At 49.3% G+C, this 15,955-nt stretch overlaps 1 protein-coding gene across 1 annotated transcript in view; it reads right to left on the minus strand.

Annotated features, from left to right (window-relative positions):
- Positions 1 to 8,282: 8,282 nt before the first annotated feature.
- Positions 8,283 to 15,955, minus strand: part of MYT1 (myelin transcription factor 1) — a 34,925-nt gene continuing 27,252 nt past the window's right edge. The window contains exons 17-21 of the mRNA XM_009637531.2: positions 12,026 to 12,247; positions 11,360 to 11,451; positions 10,320 to 10,423; positions 10,058 to 10,201; positions 8,283 to 8,423 (exon numbers count right to left, since the gene is read on the minus strand). Of these exons, the coding sequence (XP_009635826.1) occupies positions 8,283 to 8,423; positions 10,058 to 10,201; positions 10,320 to 10,423; positions 11,360 to 11,451; positions 12,026 to 12,247 (703 nt within the window). The remainder of the gene's footprint in view (positions 8,424 to 10,057; positions 10,202 to 10,319; positions 10,424 to 11,359; positions 11,452 to 12,025; positions 12,248 to 15,955) is intronic.

Genomic DNA, 15,955 nt, shown 5'->3' on the forward strand with positions numbered 1-15,955 from the left:
GACTTTTTTCTCTCTCGTCCCCTCTCCTCCCTCCCCTGCTTCAAGTGCCGCTAAAACCTCACGCTGTGCTAAATCACAGCCTGATGTCATTAAACCATAGCGCAAAGTCTTGGCCAAGACATCACAGCTGATCCACCCGTACAGAGCTTCTCATCGCCCATACCTAGACACCCAGCTTCATACTGGTCTGCTCTGAGCTGCCCACAAACCTCAACGCAAGCCTCTCCGTTGTGGGAGCCTGCAGAAACCAGAATGTTATTTCAGGAATGTTGTTTTCCTTTCTCTCCCGGGAAGTCATCAAGGATCATTTGAGTCAACCAGATTACCTGGAAATGACCTGCAAACAAGGCCTCTTGGTGCTCTCAGGGGTGGTAGCAGAGCTACAGCCATGCCAAATGGCGCAAGGTAATGTTCAGTGGCCATCGCTGCAGGACCCGCAGGCGCTTATCATTGCTTCTTGTGTTAACAGAGAGCTCAGATGCCTTTCTCCATTGCGGGGCACCGTGTCTCCTGTCCACCCTCTCTTCCTTCCTCAAGGCACCCGCTTAAGGCTCCCACTCATTTCTGCTTTGCCTGCTCTGTGTGGCTCTGCTGCCCTCCGAGGCTTCAGGAGGATCAGGGATGCCCGCGGCCAAAGGGGCTCTTCCAAGGCTGGTGGCTGAGTGAGGAGTATGGCACGGTACGTGCCGGGTTTTATCTTATATATTTTACACAGCAGGCTAAAGATTCGATTAAATTATTTAGGCAGTTCGATTACCTCCCCTGTCAGTGTGGTCGCCGGGGCGGATTAGCAGTGTCTCGGCCCCTCATCAGCAGGAGCTGGTGGGGGGCACATGTCCCACATCACAAACCGCCTCCTGCTCAAATCCCACCCCCCGTGCACTCCGGTGGGATGACAACTCTTTGCTGTCCCTGGATGAAACCGATGACAACACGTGCCAAGGGCACACAGACACCCTCCCTCACTCCCCCCCTCCATGACTTTTGCTACAGCATCGCTGGAAATTGTGGTTGTCAGCGGGGGAGCAGGCTCATCAGGGGACTCCATCCCTAATCACTATAAAGAGGATACGTGTATCTGAGTCCTGGGTGCTCCCCAATATCAGATCGCAGCAGGGAATGAACTAATACCCATGTTCCCTCTCCTGAAAACGTGAAGACCCACTGAGAAATCACAGATGAGGGATGCCCTGATGATGCTCCTGACCTCTCAGGATAAGAGGCAGCCGAAGCACCGGTCCCCAAAGGCGCCTGCCCTGACGATGCCGCTGGGGCCGGGCTCACTGTGGGAGCCACGTCGTGAGCATCAGGCGAGCTCCAACAAAGATCCTCCCGCCTTCATCTCTACAGCTGTTGGAAGTGGCCTCGTGCACAAAGGGCAGCGTCCTCATTAAATTTCGCAGAGGGTTGCCATGTGGCCAGCAGAAATTTGGGTTTGTTTTATTTCGGGAAGCGGCGGGGTAATGTATTCACCACCTCCAAATGGAATGGGGTGACAGATGGGAGCTGGGCTCTGGCTTTCATGGGAAAGGCTCCTCTCAGCAGGGAGGCAGTAAGTTTCCCACCTAATCTTCTGTAACCTTCAGACTGCTAACAACTGTAAGAAGCAAAGCGATGGGTAGTTATTAAATTAATGACTTCATCCCCAAGCTGGTAATAAATATTTTACAGTTTTATCTCTCCACCCTGTAGACTGCTCTAGACAGACTAGACTGTTTATTAATCTAGCTTCTGGATTTATGTTACTTAATTGCTAAACAGCCTCAGCATGGTTGGGCTGGATTATTAAATGTTGAAGCCCGAGAAGGAGTCCTCCGGCAAATGGCAAAACCTGAGGAGCTGATCCTTGATCTTGGGCTTGCTGAGCTTCAAGCCAAAACCAGCTCCCCTGCAGTGCTAAGGCCAGGTTAGCTCCTGTTTGAGTCCAAACCACTTGGCCATTGCCTCATGCTTCGTTTGGGTGGACTCTGGGACTTGCTGGAAGTAAGGAAGAGACAAGGGAAAGTTTTGATGCATCTTGGCTTCAATAAGGGCATGCTGGAGTTAACCGTGGCCATGCTGGAGTTAACCGTGGCCACGATGCGGCGGGGCCAGGCATCCTATCTCAGTGTGGAGCAGTCGTCCTGGGGTGGTCCAACCCTTTGTGCCAGTCCTGGAGCTCAGGCAGAGCATACGTCCTTGCTCCATCCCTTCATGGGTCGTGTTTCTTCAGATCATCCCAGATAGCCACTGGCATTCAGACAAAAGAGTGTTGCAGTTATATAAATGGAAGAAGGCTTTAATGGCTGTTATACTTCCTTGTTGACAGGGCTGAAGATGTCTTTAAATCTGATACTACCATTTTTACAGCAATTGGTGATTTATTCATCCCACTGAAAGAAGGGGATGAAGGCATCTGGAATAACGAGAGCTATTCGTCTGAAGAATGCATCATCCGCGTGCTTCCCTGCAGCCTCAATCCCACGAGCCCTTCTGTACAAAGCGGAAGGTTGTTTCAGGATATATCTGCTCATAAAAGTGTAGGAGAAGCGAGTGTGTTAACAAGGGCGGGCCAGAGTCTTTAATCCAGCCGAAGTGTGCTCAGTGCTGGTTGGGAGAAGAGCAGTTTCCAGCCGGGGGTGGCTCCGTTGGCTGCAGCATCATCTCCAGCCCATCTGATTGCTCCTCAGCCTCAGCATCACCTCCCTGGGAGCCAAGGGAGGTGAATTCGAGGCCACATGGGAGCTCTGGAGAGCAAACTTGCCTTCTCTCCCCAGTAGCCTGACGGAGAACAAGGCAACCCCTTCCTGACCACTTGGGATAACTTGGTTGTGGGGGCAAGGTAAGGTGGGCCAAGGCTTGAGACTTGACCCAGAGGAGCTCTGGGGCAGGGGGGACAAAAAATCAGAAAAAATGCACAAGGCTGGGAAAGAAACCCCTTTCTGCACACACCTGAAAGCCATCGCTGGAGCTCGTGGCTCTCCGGGAGAGGCAAGGTAAATGTTGACAAGTGGGAGGTACCACGAGCAGGAGACTGGAGGGATGGGTTGTTAGCAGCTTTTAGCAATTAACAGTGGCATCAGTTAGGCCAAATGACACCCTTGTTGGTCAATGATTTATTGACGTGTTGAGAAACAGCCATATGCTGACAAGTATCTTTTCCCTCGCATCCTTGAAGCAAAAGACCTGCTCTCCTCTGCCGTTCAGCTCTCGCCCTACGCCTGTTGGAGGAGGCTTAAGAGCTCTCCTAAGCACACCTATAAACTGACAGTGTACCATCTTAAACCAATTCAATTCCCTTCCCTGCGATAAAGGACGCCAGTTCGGAGAAGATAACATCTCACAGTGATGGCTCCCAAAGCTGCAATTTAACACAAATCTAACCGCTCTATTATGCAGCACAGCCAATTCGTTAAGAAAGGACAAGCGAGCTCGTCTATTAGTTCTACCATCATAATCAAATATTGGCACAAGGAACTGCTCGGCGGTGCAAAGTCTAGCGAACCCCCCCCTCCCCCCCCATAAAACAAGCATATGCCCTTCAGAAAAACAACATGCCAGCCAGTTGAGGTGAACCATTGCACGAGTCGCCCTCTTTTTCTCCTTTTAAGATGTGCAGCCCTTTGTGGAGGGGACAAAATCCCCATCCGCTCTAAGCTGTGTCCAGCAAAGCCTCAAAGAGCGCTTGTCCTTGGGGCTTGTGCTCCATGGCTCCTGGGCTTGGTCTCCAGCAGTCCTCGCTCCCGAGGGTGTTTCTGCTCAGGCGTTTGGGACAACATGGCTTGGTGATCCAGAGCAGGTCCTAAATCTGGCTGCTTAGAGAGAGGAAAGCCAGTGCTGGTAGCAGAAGCTGGAGAAGGAGCTCGGCAGAGGCAGGAGGAGCCCTTGCTTTCGGCAGAGCCAAGAGTGCCGCAGTGAAGTCTCCGGCTTGTCTCAATATAAAGCTAGGGCAGGATGGCTTGTGTCCCAGGACACCTCCCATGCCAGAGCTGGGGCTGCAGTGAAGCTGAGGGAAGGTCTCTTACTGCTGCACGCGTGGGGTCAGCATGAAAGCTCTGACCCAAACCCTCCCCTGTGCCTCCTTGGTGGCTGTGGTGCTTCATGGCTCCTCATAACCCCTGGGTTTGCTGTCAGCCACAACTCGGGGAGACCGTGGGCCCTACGTTGGATCACTTTTATCAGCCCCTGCCTTGCAGGGCAGAAGGGCAACTTCTAATTGCACCTGCGATCTCCGTAGCATGCCCTGCAAAAGAGAGGAAGAGGGCAGAGTCGGTGGCAGAGCTGGCAGCCCACTTGCCCACCATGCTGGCCCTGGAAACCCACCAGCACAAAGCAAGAGAATCACTGTAGCCTCTCCAGGAGAGATGTCCTCTCCTCCACCATCCCCATGAGCCTCTGCCAGTTGTCCTGCCCCAAGAGAGCTTGCAGACACCCAACGAAGGCAAAAGAAACTTCCCACGAACACCCATGGCCATGTACATGCTTGAGGAAAGGCTTGAAGGCCACCCAAAACTTTGCTCCAAGGTTTTCTGGTTACAATTCTTACCCTTTTGGCTCCATTTTACTCTGCCTTTCACCCTTGTGTCTTTGCAGCACAGCCACCACCTCCTGCTTTAACCCAACAGCGCTTGTGCCTCTGCATGGGGACGGTCAGGGAAGTTCAGCTCAGTTAATCAGAGAATTTAATTTCTTGGTGATGTGCCCACCTGAAATTCCCATTTGACCCAACTCACTCTGCTCCAAATGGCCTTAATGTGATTTACCTTATTTCACCTTGGAAGCTACAGCAAAGCGAAACTGAATTTCGGCGACTTCAGAAATGATGTCTCCAACACAGGGACTGGTGAGAAATTCTCTTCATTGCCACCACTTCAAAACATAAACTCTTTTGCCAGTGGAAAAGCTCCGTTCTTCCAGGAAGGTAATCTGTGGACATCACGGTCAGGCAGATACAAGCGGGGAAATCTCGCTGACAAGAACGAGCCCTTTCCCAGCATTTTCGCTAAACCTCAGAGATCGATTTGACGAGGCCTTTGTGTAAATCCAGGAGGGGAAAGTGGCCATCTCTGCACCCCCAGGGCTGGCATCTCCTGCACTGCTCCTGACAGCATCTCCTCCGCTCGCGCACCACCTGCGGGAGCATGAAGCTGCAAAATCCCGGGGATGCCGAGTGCTGGGGGTGCAGGATGCGACCCCTGCCCAGGGAAACCCTGCCTTGGGAAAGGGGCTCCAGTGACCAAGAAAATAAAGAGCGTACCGTTGCAAATACCTACCTTTGCTTGGACTTCTGCTTCTCCCCATCATGGAACCAGCAGGATTTTAGGGACCTGCTTGGCCGGATGGCAACAGCTCCTTATTCTTCAAAGCCTTCAGAGATACCAACCCTAAATTCCCCCTGAATCCCCCCAGTTTAGCAGGTGGGGAGAGCCAGGTTTGGGGAGAGCAGTCCCTGGCCGCAGCTGCGAGGGGGGACGCACACCAACCCTCCAAGCCACAGCAAGGACGAAGCCCATCGGGGACGCGTTGGGGCCGTTGGCAGCAGCTCGAAGAAAGACCATAGGAACTAAAGTCACAAACAGAACTGGGTTTTATTACGAAATAACCCTGCCATTACATAAGGAAGTTCTGTCTGCAAAATACATTTCCTGAGGAAAGTAGATCACAGTATTCATTTTCACAGAATAACATGTAGCCTGCTATAACTTTCAATGTGACTCTTTATTATTTAAATATTAACAGTATTCCTTCACATAAACAAGTACTCAGTCATCACATAACTGACACACAAACGACAAAATAAATATACAACAAGAGCACAGTTCATTATTTTTTTTTTCCCGACTTAAATATTAAATAAATAATAAATACAGAATTTTCATTTCCTGTTCTCAGTGCCTGAAACAATATGAATGAAAAAGAAAAGAAAAACTGAAAAAGTCTCTCTTCCCCCCCGGTGCCCCTGCCCCCGCAAAAAAACAAACCAAAAAATTATCAAAATGTCTCAGTTATAAAATATCTTTAAAAAAATTCCCATCGTTAAAAGAATAAATAACAAAATATATAAAAAATAACTTGGTTGCATCAAAATTACAAGTAGGAGTTGTAGATAGGGTTTTTTTTCTTTTTTTTTCTTTTTTTTTTTTTTGGAATATCATTTTTTTTTATGGTCAAAAGTTTTCATTTTTAACTTTTTTTTTTTTTGCTTCTTTTATCTTCTTTTCTATGGTGCGGTGTCCAGTTTAAAATAAGTATAAAATTAATAAATAAAAAAAGTTAAATAAATAGCAAAAAGTTAACATAAGGTGTTGTAAATATAAATTACATACATCTTGCCAAAATTAAATAATTTACAGGATAATTAACCTAACTACTTTTTTTTTATCCCTCTCTTTCTTCCAGGAAGTGCAATTTCTCTACTTTTAAATACTAACTGAATTGCAGTCACAATCAATTTGGACTCTATTTACATCTTAAGAACATTGTGTTTTTAACACCTCAAATTATTTAGGTTTTGTTTTTTGTTTTTTTTTTTTCCCCTTTTGTTTGTATTTTTTGCACTTGGAATGGGTTCTAAAATAAGTGAACTGGTGGAGCCTGATCCTGCAAACGCTTCGGGCCGGGAGCAAGCCCACCCCTGCCCGCTGCCCTGTTGGACTCAGCAAGGGAACCGACACGAGCCGGGATGCTCGGGAGCTTCGAGGCCGGATCCAGGGGCCGCTGCAGGCGCTGGGAAGAAGCTTTCTACTGACTTCTCTGAATCCTGGATCATTCCCAAAATATCCACAGGATCGAGCTCGACATGACGCCACAGTCTTGCCTTCATCAGCAAAATCCTCCCCAGCTCTGCCCGCCCCGCCGCTGGGAGGGACGCGGGACGCGGGATGTGGATGCTCCTCACACTGGGACCCCTCGGGATGAGGGGTTTGCCCCCCTCTGCTTCCAAAGTGTTTGCAGCAGGGGGACAGCGAGCTCCGGATGGGAGCGATCCCGCGGGGTGACAGCCGGCTCCACGCCCGATGGAGCTGGCGCTGGCGAGCAGCGTCGCAAAGACATTCAAAGAGTTGTTTGTTAAGTGCACAGTGGGCTGCGTGTACCAAGCTGCTTACAGAATGCGTCTTTGGAAGAATACCCAATACCTGAATACTCTTTTTCCCGCCCCCCCCTCCTCCCAAATGGTGCTTGCGCTGCAATTTTGCACAAAACGTAGAACACCAAACCAAAAAATACCCATTGCCCTGGGGGTACCTGTGAGAAATCAACTACTGATTCGCGGTAGGTAAGCACTTTGCTAGCCATCAATTAATATATCTCTATTTGTTGGGGGTTTTTTTGGTGTTTTTTTTTTTTTCTTTTTTTTTTTTCTTTTTTTGTTCATCGCAATCTCAAACGTTCTCTGGCATTGATGTATGATCTCTGGACTGGCAGTACTGCGCCACTGTAAGGATGATCACAATCATGAAAAGAACCAGAACTGTCATCAAACAGACCTCCAAAAAATCATATACACTGGACCATGACACATTAAGAATTCTTCCGTATGAAATATCTGATATTGGCCTATTCATAATAGCTATTCTCATATTTAAGACAGACAAAGGAATACTGTAGTTGCAAACTCCAAAAGCTTCCCTGAGAACCTTTTTTCCATTGCGCTTTCCACTGGAGATCCAGAACTGCTCTTCGGATTTCTTTCAGAAAATAAAAATAAGCTACTTTATAATACTTCAGAGTTCCCATGCCCAGTGGATATCTGAACACCTCGGGGTTGGGAGGCCCAGCACAGGTTCAGATTTACAGGTAGCTTGCAGCTCCAGCACTTGTAGCAACATAGAACATAATTCATGTGTGAGTAGGTGATCTGGACATACAACCATAGACAACATGAGGGTTTAAGCCAGTCATACGCTAGTCTTGGATCAGACAAGACCCTGTTCTTGTAACGTTTTAACTCTTGGATCAACTCTGCAAGAGCATGGCAACTCATGAAAGATGCCTGCTCTTCACCAGCTACCAAGCCCCACGGCCTACTGGAGAATTTAACCTTCCATCCTGATCTACCTTGTGGTCCAGGTGGAAAAATCCAACTTTTCGCAAGAAGGTCCAAAGTTAAGTAAACGAGAACATTGAGTTTGATCAGTTCCACGTCTCAGAAATGGCCTCTTGGTTACATTTTGGTCCTTTTTTTTTTTTTTTTTTTTTTTTTTTTCATTCATTAAACAAGTTTTCTAACTTGTAAACCTGAATACTTGGAGGGAAAGTTCCATCTTACAGTCTGTTCACTCGCTCGTCTCCGTCCCGCGGCACTAAACCTGGATGCCCTTGACAGCTTGCTTGATGCTCTCCAGCAGGTCCTTGTTCTCCGGGTTCTGGTAGCACTCCTGGTTGGTGTACATGTCAGTCAGCGTGTTCACGTACGCATCGAAGTTCTGCTCACTAATTGGCTCCTGCAGCCGAAAAAGCCAATTAAAATTGTTAGCAGTAGGGCAGGAAGAGGCTGAGATGTTTCTTTGCAATGGATCATCCATATGTACCACCAGGCAAAGATCTCCACGGCGGACCCTTTTTGTGCACTGTGTCGTACATATGGGAATCTCATCATGCAACCCCTGATCCTGCCGGATCTTAACTGGGTCCTTAATTTTACACATTGGCCTCATGGAATGATTAACACCATCAGGTTAAGCGTGTGCAGGCAGTTTGATAGGCTCAAGGCTGAATTCAGCCATGGGAATGAAGGGCTGGAGGACAAAAGGAGGCAGGGACTGCCAAAGCATGACGGAGGGAATCAAAGGCAAAGTTAGGAGAGGAGCCCGGTCACCTCGGGCTCACATCTCCCCACACCGGCACGCTGCCGCGGTACAGCTTTTGCTTTTGAGGGGTGTTGGGGAAACCTTGCAAACATCTAACATGGAGTTAATGGGGAAAAAAGAACGGGAGAAGGAAGAAAAAGAGGAGGAATAAAATGAGCACACAAGTCTCGTGGGCATTATTTAATTGGAGTTGCCTGAAACCTTGAAAAAATATTTGCTGAACAGTTTATTTGACCTCTATGTGTCAAATACTTTACAGAAAAGCACTCAGCGAGCGGTTTTCTGCCAGTTAGGCAGCTGGGTGAATACTATCCAAAACTGCTCTGCTGGAGGATGGCTTCCCTCCAACCAGCCTGAAATGAAATACAAACCCCAATGAAAAGGATTCCCAAAAAAAAAAAAAACCCAAAAAAAAAAAAAAAAACCCCAAAAACGGGCAAAAATACTTGGTGATCTTTGATTTCAGGACTGGTCTTCAGGTCTGTAATTTGATATTCCACCCCACACAGGAGCATGGTGGGGTCTACTTTACATTGCTCTGCGGGAAAACCCAAAAAAAAAAAAAAAAAAACCCTAAATGATGGCAGAAAAAGGAAATCAAAAGCTCATTCCTATGATCGTTGCGACGGTCTTTATGAGTCGTGAGAGGACAGCTTTCCCAACAACACGAGCATCCCCCTCCGCACACCTGGTTTTGACAACAGTAATTACATTCCTGGGAATAGAAGGTAATTAATAGCCTTTTGTGGCTTTACTATTTTAATGCAGGCTTTTCATTTTGCAGTAACTCTGCGTAACACGCTGTGGGCTGTTAGACCTTGCTAAATTAAACAAAATACACTCTCTTTAAGAATGCTATTCTTTGGCTGCCAGCTATTCAAAACCGAATTGAAACTCCCTGCACTACAATAGGAGCTGTAAGATCTTTCTAACGTCGAAATCCAATCCCTCCTGATCTCTGCTTGTGCTGCCTTAGCCTAAAAGGTGCTGGGTGCCCTTGATAAAGTTTCCTATTTTGTGATAATGCGACGCGATGTAATGAGACAGAACAATAGATACAAAGGGAGATCAGCAGAAAATGCCAACAAAAGGGAGATACAATGCAAGCTTCAGAGATAAGGCAAAAGTACTGATCTTATAAAGGACCCGTAGGTGTATAGAGAGAAATTCTCCCACTCTTTAATTGTACATAAGCCTTCTCGTGAATTGGGTTTGGCACGGCTCCCTCGCTCACACTGGCCGGGGCGAGCGCTGTCAAAGTTTCTTACCATGTGCGGAAGGCGGATATTGGCAAGGCTTTGGATTAGAGCCTGGCTCAACCCTGAGAGCTCCAGGAACAGGGCTTCGTTTTGCTCCTCTATGATTTTGTTTTCCTCCTCAATGTTCTTCAGGTTCTTCTCCATGGTGGAGATCTGCAGAGCAAGGCGCACGGCAGGGTTACCAACCCTCACGCGACGGCACCCACCGCCACCCACACAAGGGGCTTGGCCATGCATCCGTGGGCTTGGGCGCACCTCCAAGCACACAAACCTGCGACTGCAGCTTCACCATGGCCGCTTCCATCTCCGAGTTGGACTCGTTCAGCTCACTGATCTCCTTGTTCAGCTGCTTGATCTCTTCATCGTTCTCCAGAACTGCAGGAGAGAAGGTCACAGGCAGTCACCAAACGCTTGCAGGATAAACAAAAACGTTGGGCTTTCTGCTGAGCCCATCCTGTTGCGTAGACATCACTGCTTGCAAAGTCCTCGCCTTTGCTTCTACATCCCCTAAACGGGAGGCACATCTCACCTGCTTATTTTTATTTTTATTTTTTTAGTAATGTTTTTAGCATCACGGTTCAATGACGTTTTATAGGTCAATAAGTAAATGCAACAGCCAACGACAGCGCAGTGGTGGGAGGCCAGCACCTCCACGCCCCCTGCAAGGTTGATTGCCCTGAAAACTCAGGTCACTCTGTCCAGTCCTGAGTTTGGGAAGATGCCATTTAAAAAACTAATGCAGGTCTTGATGAGAAATTACGACGTTCATAAAATAAAGCAATATTTCTAGACGAGTGCAGGTATTTATAGATTCCAAACCATGTAAGTATTAAAGTCAAGTGCCTGAACCTTGTCAAATACCACAGAAACCTCAGTAACAGCACTGGAAATGCAAAGTGCCATCGCTAACAAAATTCCAGATCCAGAAATATCTGCAGGATTAAAAGCCCTGAATAGGTGAAAATCGCTGAACGACTGCAAGCGATTTGTAAAAATGCCAGTGAATATTTTTTTTAAAAAACCCCAAATCTCCATTTCAGCATTAATTCTTTTTGCCTGGAATTTCGCTATGGAAATTTCTTCTTTATTGTTTCACTTGTTCCCTCCCAGTGTGTCACTCGGGGAGCGGTGCCGGTCCCACGCCACCCCCAATACCCAGGCAACCCAAGAAATGGGTGCTCATAGCACACGACAGGCTTGCGGATCTGAGGCCAGATTTCTGGGTCGAAACCCTTCCTGTCTGCAAAGTGAAAGAAATTTGGGCTCAAGAGCCCGACACACCTGCAGAGCCAAGGGAGTGAAAATCCTTACCATCGCTGGTCTTGAACTTTGTGTTGAGAATTTCATCCCCTGAGAGTTTTCCTTTCTTCCCAGCAAAAGTAGCTCTTGGACACCCTGACAAACTGAAAAGCAAGGAAAAAGGGGTTTCGTAATCTCTGGGTATTTATAGGTGCTTATGTTCCCAACACGAGCACGTACCATTTGGTGGAGTTCATGCTGCGAGACAGTTCGTCTAAAAGCTTTTTATGGTACGGAGGAAATTGCTTTATGAATAATGCCACGAAACTCCCCATTTATACAGCAAGAGCAATTTTCTCTGAACAAAGATTAAAACCCACATTGTTTCCTAAAAGAGAGGGCATGACAGGCGAGGAAGGTGAGACAAGTCCGGCTGGTTTGGGCGTCAACCCCCCTGCTTAGGGTGCCCAAGTCCTCTTCTGGCTTGCTTATGGAAGGACGTTATCTTATCAATTTTCCTGATTTTGCCCAATCCACTTCTCACCATTGCCATAGTAAAACAACTATGCGTTTGCAGAAAGCTCCAACCTTGGAGCCACCTGGCTGAGGTCAGCATCAAAAGCAGCAGCTACTGAGCCTTGCGTGAAGAGCTGAGCGGATGCTGAAGCAGCATCGACAGGCAGGCAGGTCAGTCCATGGCAAAGTCACGCTCCCGGTGATTTCAACCCTGCGATTTACCTTCTGTGAGTGAGGAAGCTCCCGTTGGCATGGCCGGAGCCGTCACAGCCTGGGGTAGGGCAGGTTGGGCCTTCGTTCTTCAATGACTTCCAGGAAAATGAGGAGCCGTTGAGCGATCCTTCCTTCTGCCTGCGGGCTGCGAGAGGGCACCCTGACGCGCTCCGGTGAGAGGCGTATTTGCCACTGATGTGTCCGAGCCCAACGCAGCCAGGAACCGGACACCTGGGCACAGGGAATTGCCAAAAATTACAGCACGGGAATGAAGAGGGACGTAAGGAAATTGGGGATCTCATCTGGACTTTATGGGGTAGATGCTTAGTTGATGGAAATGGCAGTTGGGAGATGAAGGGCTATGTCTGCCCCTTCAGAAGAGCCACAGAAAACCAAGGTAAATCCTGCAAGAGGGAAGGACTGTGGAGGTCACATCACACTCACGCTTGCAGCAAATGGAGGTCCCAGTGGTGTCCCAAACCACGTGTTTGGTGCCTCATTGAGGGCAAAGACTGCAGGTATGGCTGCCCGGCATGGGATCCTGACCCTACCCCAAGGCTGGCACGCTCGCACCGAACCATCACACATTTACAGCCAGCTCTGCCTGGTGTTACTGCTGAGGAACCCAGGGTCATCAACTTTATCACCCTACACTAGCAAGGTCAGTGTGACCTGGGAGCACCGCCTGTGTCCATGGGGACACAACCCTTCCCTGTGAACCAGTCTCCGACCCGGGAGCTGGTTGGGCTGCAACCTGGGAGCTGAAAAGCTGCAAACCTGCTCCTGCAAGGAGGGCGTCTAAGGGATTTCTGAGCCCGTCCCCCCATCAGACAGGACAAATAAACCCTGGGGCACCGCTCAGCCTGCAGCCGCGGCATGGCCTCACTTGCCTCCTCCTCCTCCTCCTGGTTCACATCCCACAGCTACTGAGAGCTCAACCAGCGCTCGCGAGGGGATAAAAGTGGGAATTACCATCAAGGCAGCACAGCAGCGGGCATCTAAGGGATTTCTGAGCCCGTCCCCCCATCAGACAGGACAAATAAACCCTGGGGCACCGCTCAGCCTGCAGCCGCGGCATGGCCTCACTTGCCTCCTCCTCCTCCTCCTGGTTCACATCCCACAGCTACTGAGAGCTCAACCAGCGCTCGCGAGGGGATAAAAGTGGGAATTACCATCAAGGCAGCACAGCAGCCCTCCCACCCGTGCTTCTGCCGCCGCGTACGGCCGGTTAAAGCACACAGGAGCTGCGAGGGGCGTCATGGAGGCGCTGGTGGAACTCGTGCTAATTGCCCAGAGGACGAGCGCCTCTGGCAGGCGCCTCTTTCCCCCCCGCGTGCCAGCTCCCCGCCTAACGGCACGCTCCCTAAATTCAGCCGTTCGGCAAAGCCCGCCGTATCTATTAAGGTTTCTGCTCCAGTTCGCACTTGTTTAAAGATCCTAGTCAATTATAAATACAGTTAAAAGTTTATTACTCGAGGGAGGTTACTCTAAAAAAGGAGGGGGGGGTGAGGAAAAGTAGGGAAGAAATGGCAAAAATAACCCTGTGTCCTCAGTTGGAAAGCAATTAGGGACTTCAGTTTCCCCAGCAAAATATCCGCTCAGCCGCTTCTGAAAATCGCAAGCTGCGTTTCCACCGCCAAAATGATTACCCTGATTGTTTATATTTTGTACAAAAGGGAGATGACAGCAGAAGGGGGGAGCTGTACACCCAGCCTTTTCCCAAGATAATTTGAAAAATGCTGATCTCGATTTTAATCAGCTGCAAATGCAGCACAATTCACTTATAATATCCCTGCCAGCAGGATCCTCAGTAAATTCATAACATCATTGCTTTTATATGATCATGAGCAAATTACTGAATCCTCAGGAGGAAAAGGAGAGGGGGGAAAAAAGAGCGAGTGAGGAAGAGACAAACCCCAGCATTTAGTATGCAGCCGTTACAGCCCAACTGTTACATATTTTACGCTGTTAATTTAACTTTCATTACATTTTCATTGTTAAAAAAATAAACCAGAGCCTTATTGTGCAAAACAGCTGGCTTGGACTTTTTTTTTTTTCCCCAATTTTTTTTTTTTTAATGATTATTATTTAACGGCAGCACCGGTAGCGTTTGATCCATTAGGCAGCCGTGCATGCTTCAGTTTTACACCAGGGCTGGGCTGAAGGTTGAGGTGATCTGTTCAGTCACGGCGGTGGCAAATGACTTGAGGGATGAACAGCAAAACCAACAGGGACGAAATGACTTTCCCCTCAGTGGCGATGTGCGAAACTCGCCCAGGTTCCAAGCAGCACCCGGTGCAGACGGGGGAGGATTTAAAGCCCAAGCTCCCTCGTGCAGACCCGCCCTGGGTGCACCTCGCTGTGGGAGGCAGAATGGGAGATTTCCAGGGGCTGGGAGAAAGGGGTCGTTGTGCCGTGGGGTTTTGCACATCTCAGGGGAGCTTCTGCTCCTCCTGGGCATGCTGGAGCTTCTGCCCGTGCCATGGGACATTAGGGAATGCCTTCACGTCCTCATGCCACCGAGACCCTCGTGCGCCCCAGCACTACCCACACCTGCACCCACGGTCCTGCTGCCAACAGAGCAGCAGAGCCACAACCAGCCCGGGGATGGACGGCATCAGCCTTCTAGGAGTCAGAAAATCCCAGCTCTGGTGATGCTCCAACCCCATTTCTTGCCATTTTTGCTCCCCAGCATTTGCGCCTTTAGGGTGGACAAAGAGAGACCCAACCCCTGGAGAGGATGCTGGAGGGAAAGTCATCCCCGCTGGGGCTGCCCTGCCAGCTCATCCCGTGTTCCTATACAAGCACCAACGGCACCATAACAAAACAGCCCCTTCCTCCTTGCACTGGGAAGCAACCTCTTTACAAAGAAACAGCACCAGGGAGCCGCTTGGCACATCCCCGACCGGTCCCAGCCCCGAATGGGGCAGACAAGGATGAGCAAAGCCACGGCTTCCCCAGCCCTGCAGGGCACATGTCTCGGGGGGAAGCCACGGGGAGGGATGACCTCCCAGCTGGGGTCCTCCGGCTGCGGCAAAAGAAGCAAAGGTGCAGCAGCCGGTGGTTGCACGACGGCATTTGCTGTTTGTCCTTTCCTCCGCGGTGCCGCTGGTTAATGGCACAGCATTACAATGCCACCAGCAATTTAGGGTATTTGAGCCAGAAAATGACTTTTTCCTACAGAATCTCGAGTAGGTTGCTTAATTTTTAATAAACTCCGCTAACTCCTGCTAATTATCACACGGCTCATTTAACGGGGAGGCTTTCCTTCCTGCAGACTGAGGAGTAAGAACAGAGCAGATGGCTCAAATATCATCTCTTCCTTAAAGGTCCTTTCCCCCAGCTCCTGCATCCCGGTTTCCCACAGCCCCCATGGGGCTCTTCCGCCCCCACCGGTTCCCGCTCCAGCTTTGCCTCTGCTCCAGGGCAAACCCTGGGTACGCAGAGGTATTCACCTCCGCTCTTCTGCAAGGGCAAGACCTGCCCTAGGGCTAAAATGGGGAAAAAAAGATGCATTTGGGGACAGTCTGCAAGCCAAAGGGGTTTGGCCAGAAATGCCAGCGCTCATTGGCATCTGGGAACTCTTGGAGGGGGTTGATAATTTTTTCCATGTTTCCTTTTAACCCCCTCCACTTGCTGGGTGGGGGGACAGGCTGGGGATGCTCTGGGTTAACAAAAATATAGGATGCTGGAGTCAGTGCTGGCCCCAGCCCTGCTGTCCGGGCTTTGATGTCCCATAGCTGCATGAGGGATCGAGATACAGAACCCAAACCTTGCGTCAGGCCCTGCATGCCAAGCCCGCGATGCTCGGGCTTGCTAAAAGTCAGGACAAATGGATTTCACAGTAGTGGAGGCCCCATCCCTGGGAACATTCAAGGCCAGGTTGGATGGGGCTCTGAGCAATCTGATCTAGTTAGCAGTGTCCCTGCTCACTGCAGG

The sequence above is a fragment of the Egretta garzetta genome, unplaced genomic scaffold (assembly GCF_000687185.1).
Source record: "Egretta garzetta isolate BGI_Z169 unplaced genomic scaffold, ASM68718v1 scaffold84, whole genome shotgun sequence".
Classification (NCBI taxonomy): Eukaryota; Metazoa; Chordata; class Aves; order Pelecaniformes; family Ardeidae; genus Egretta; species Egretta garzetta.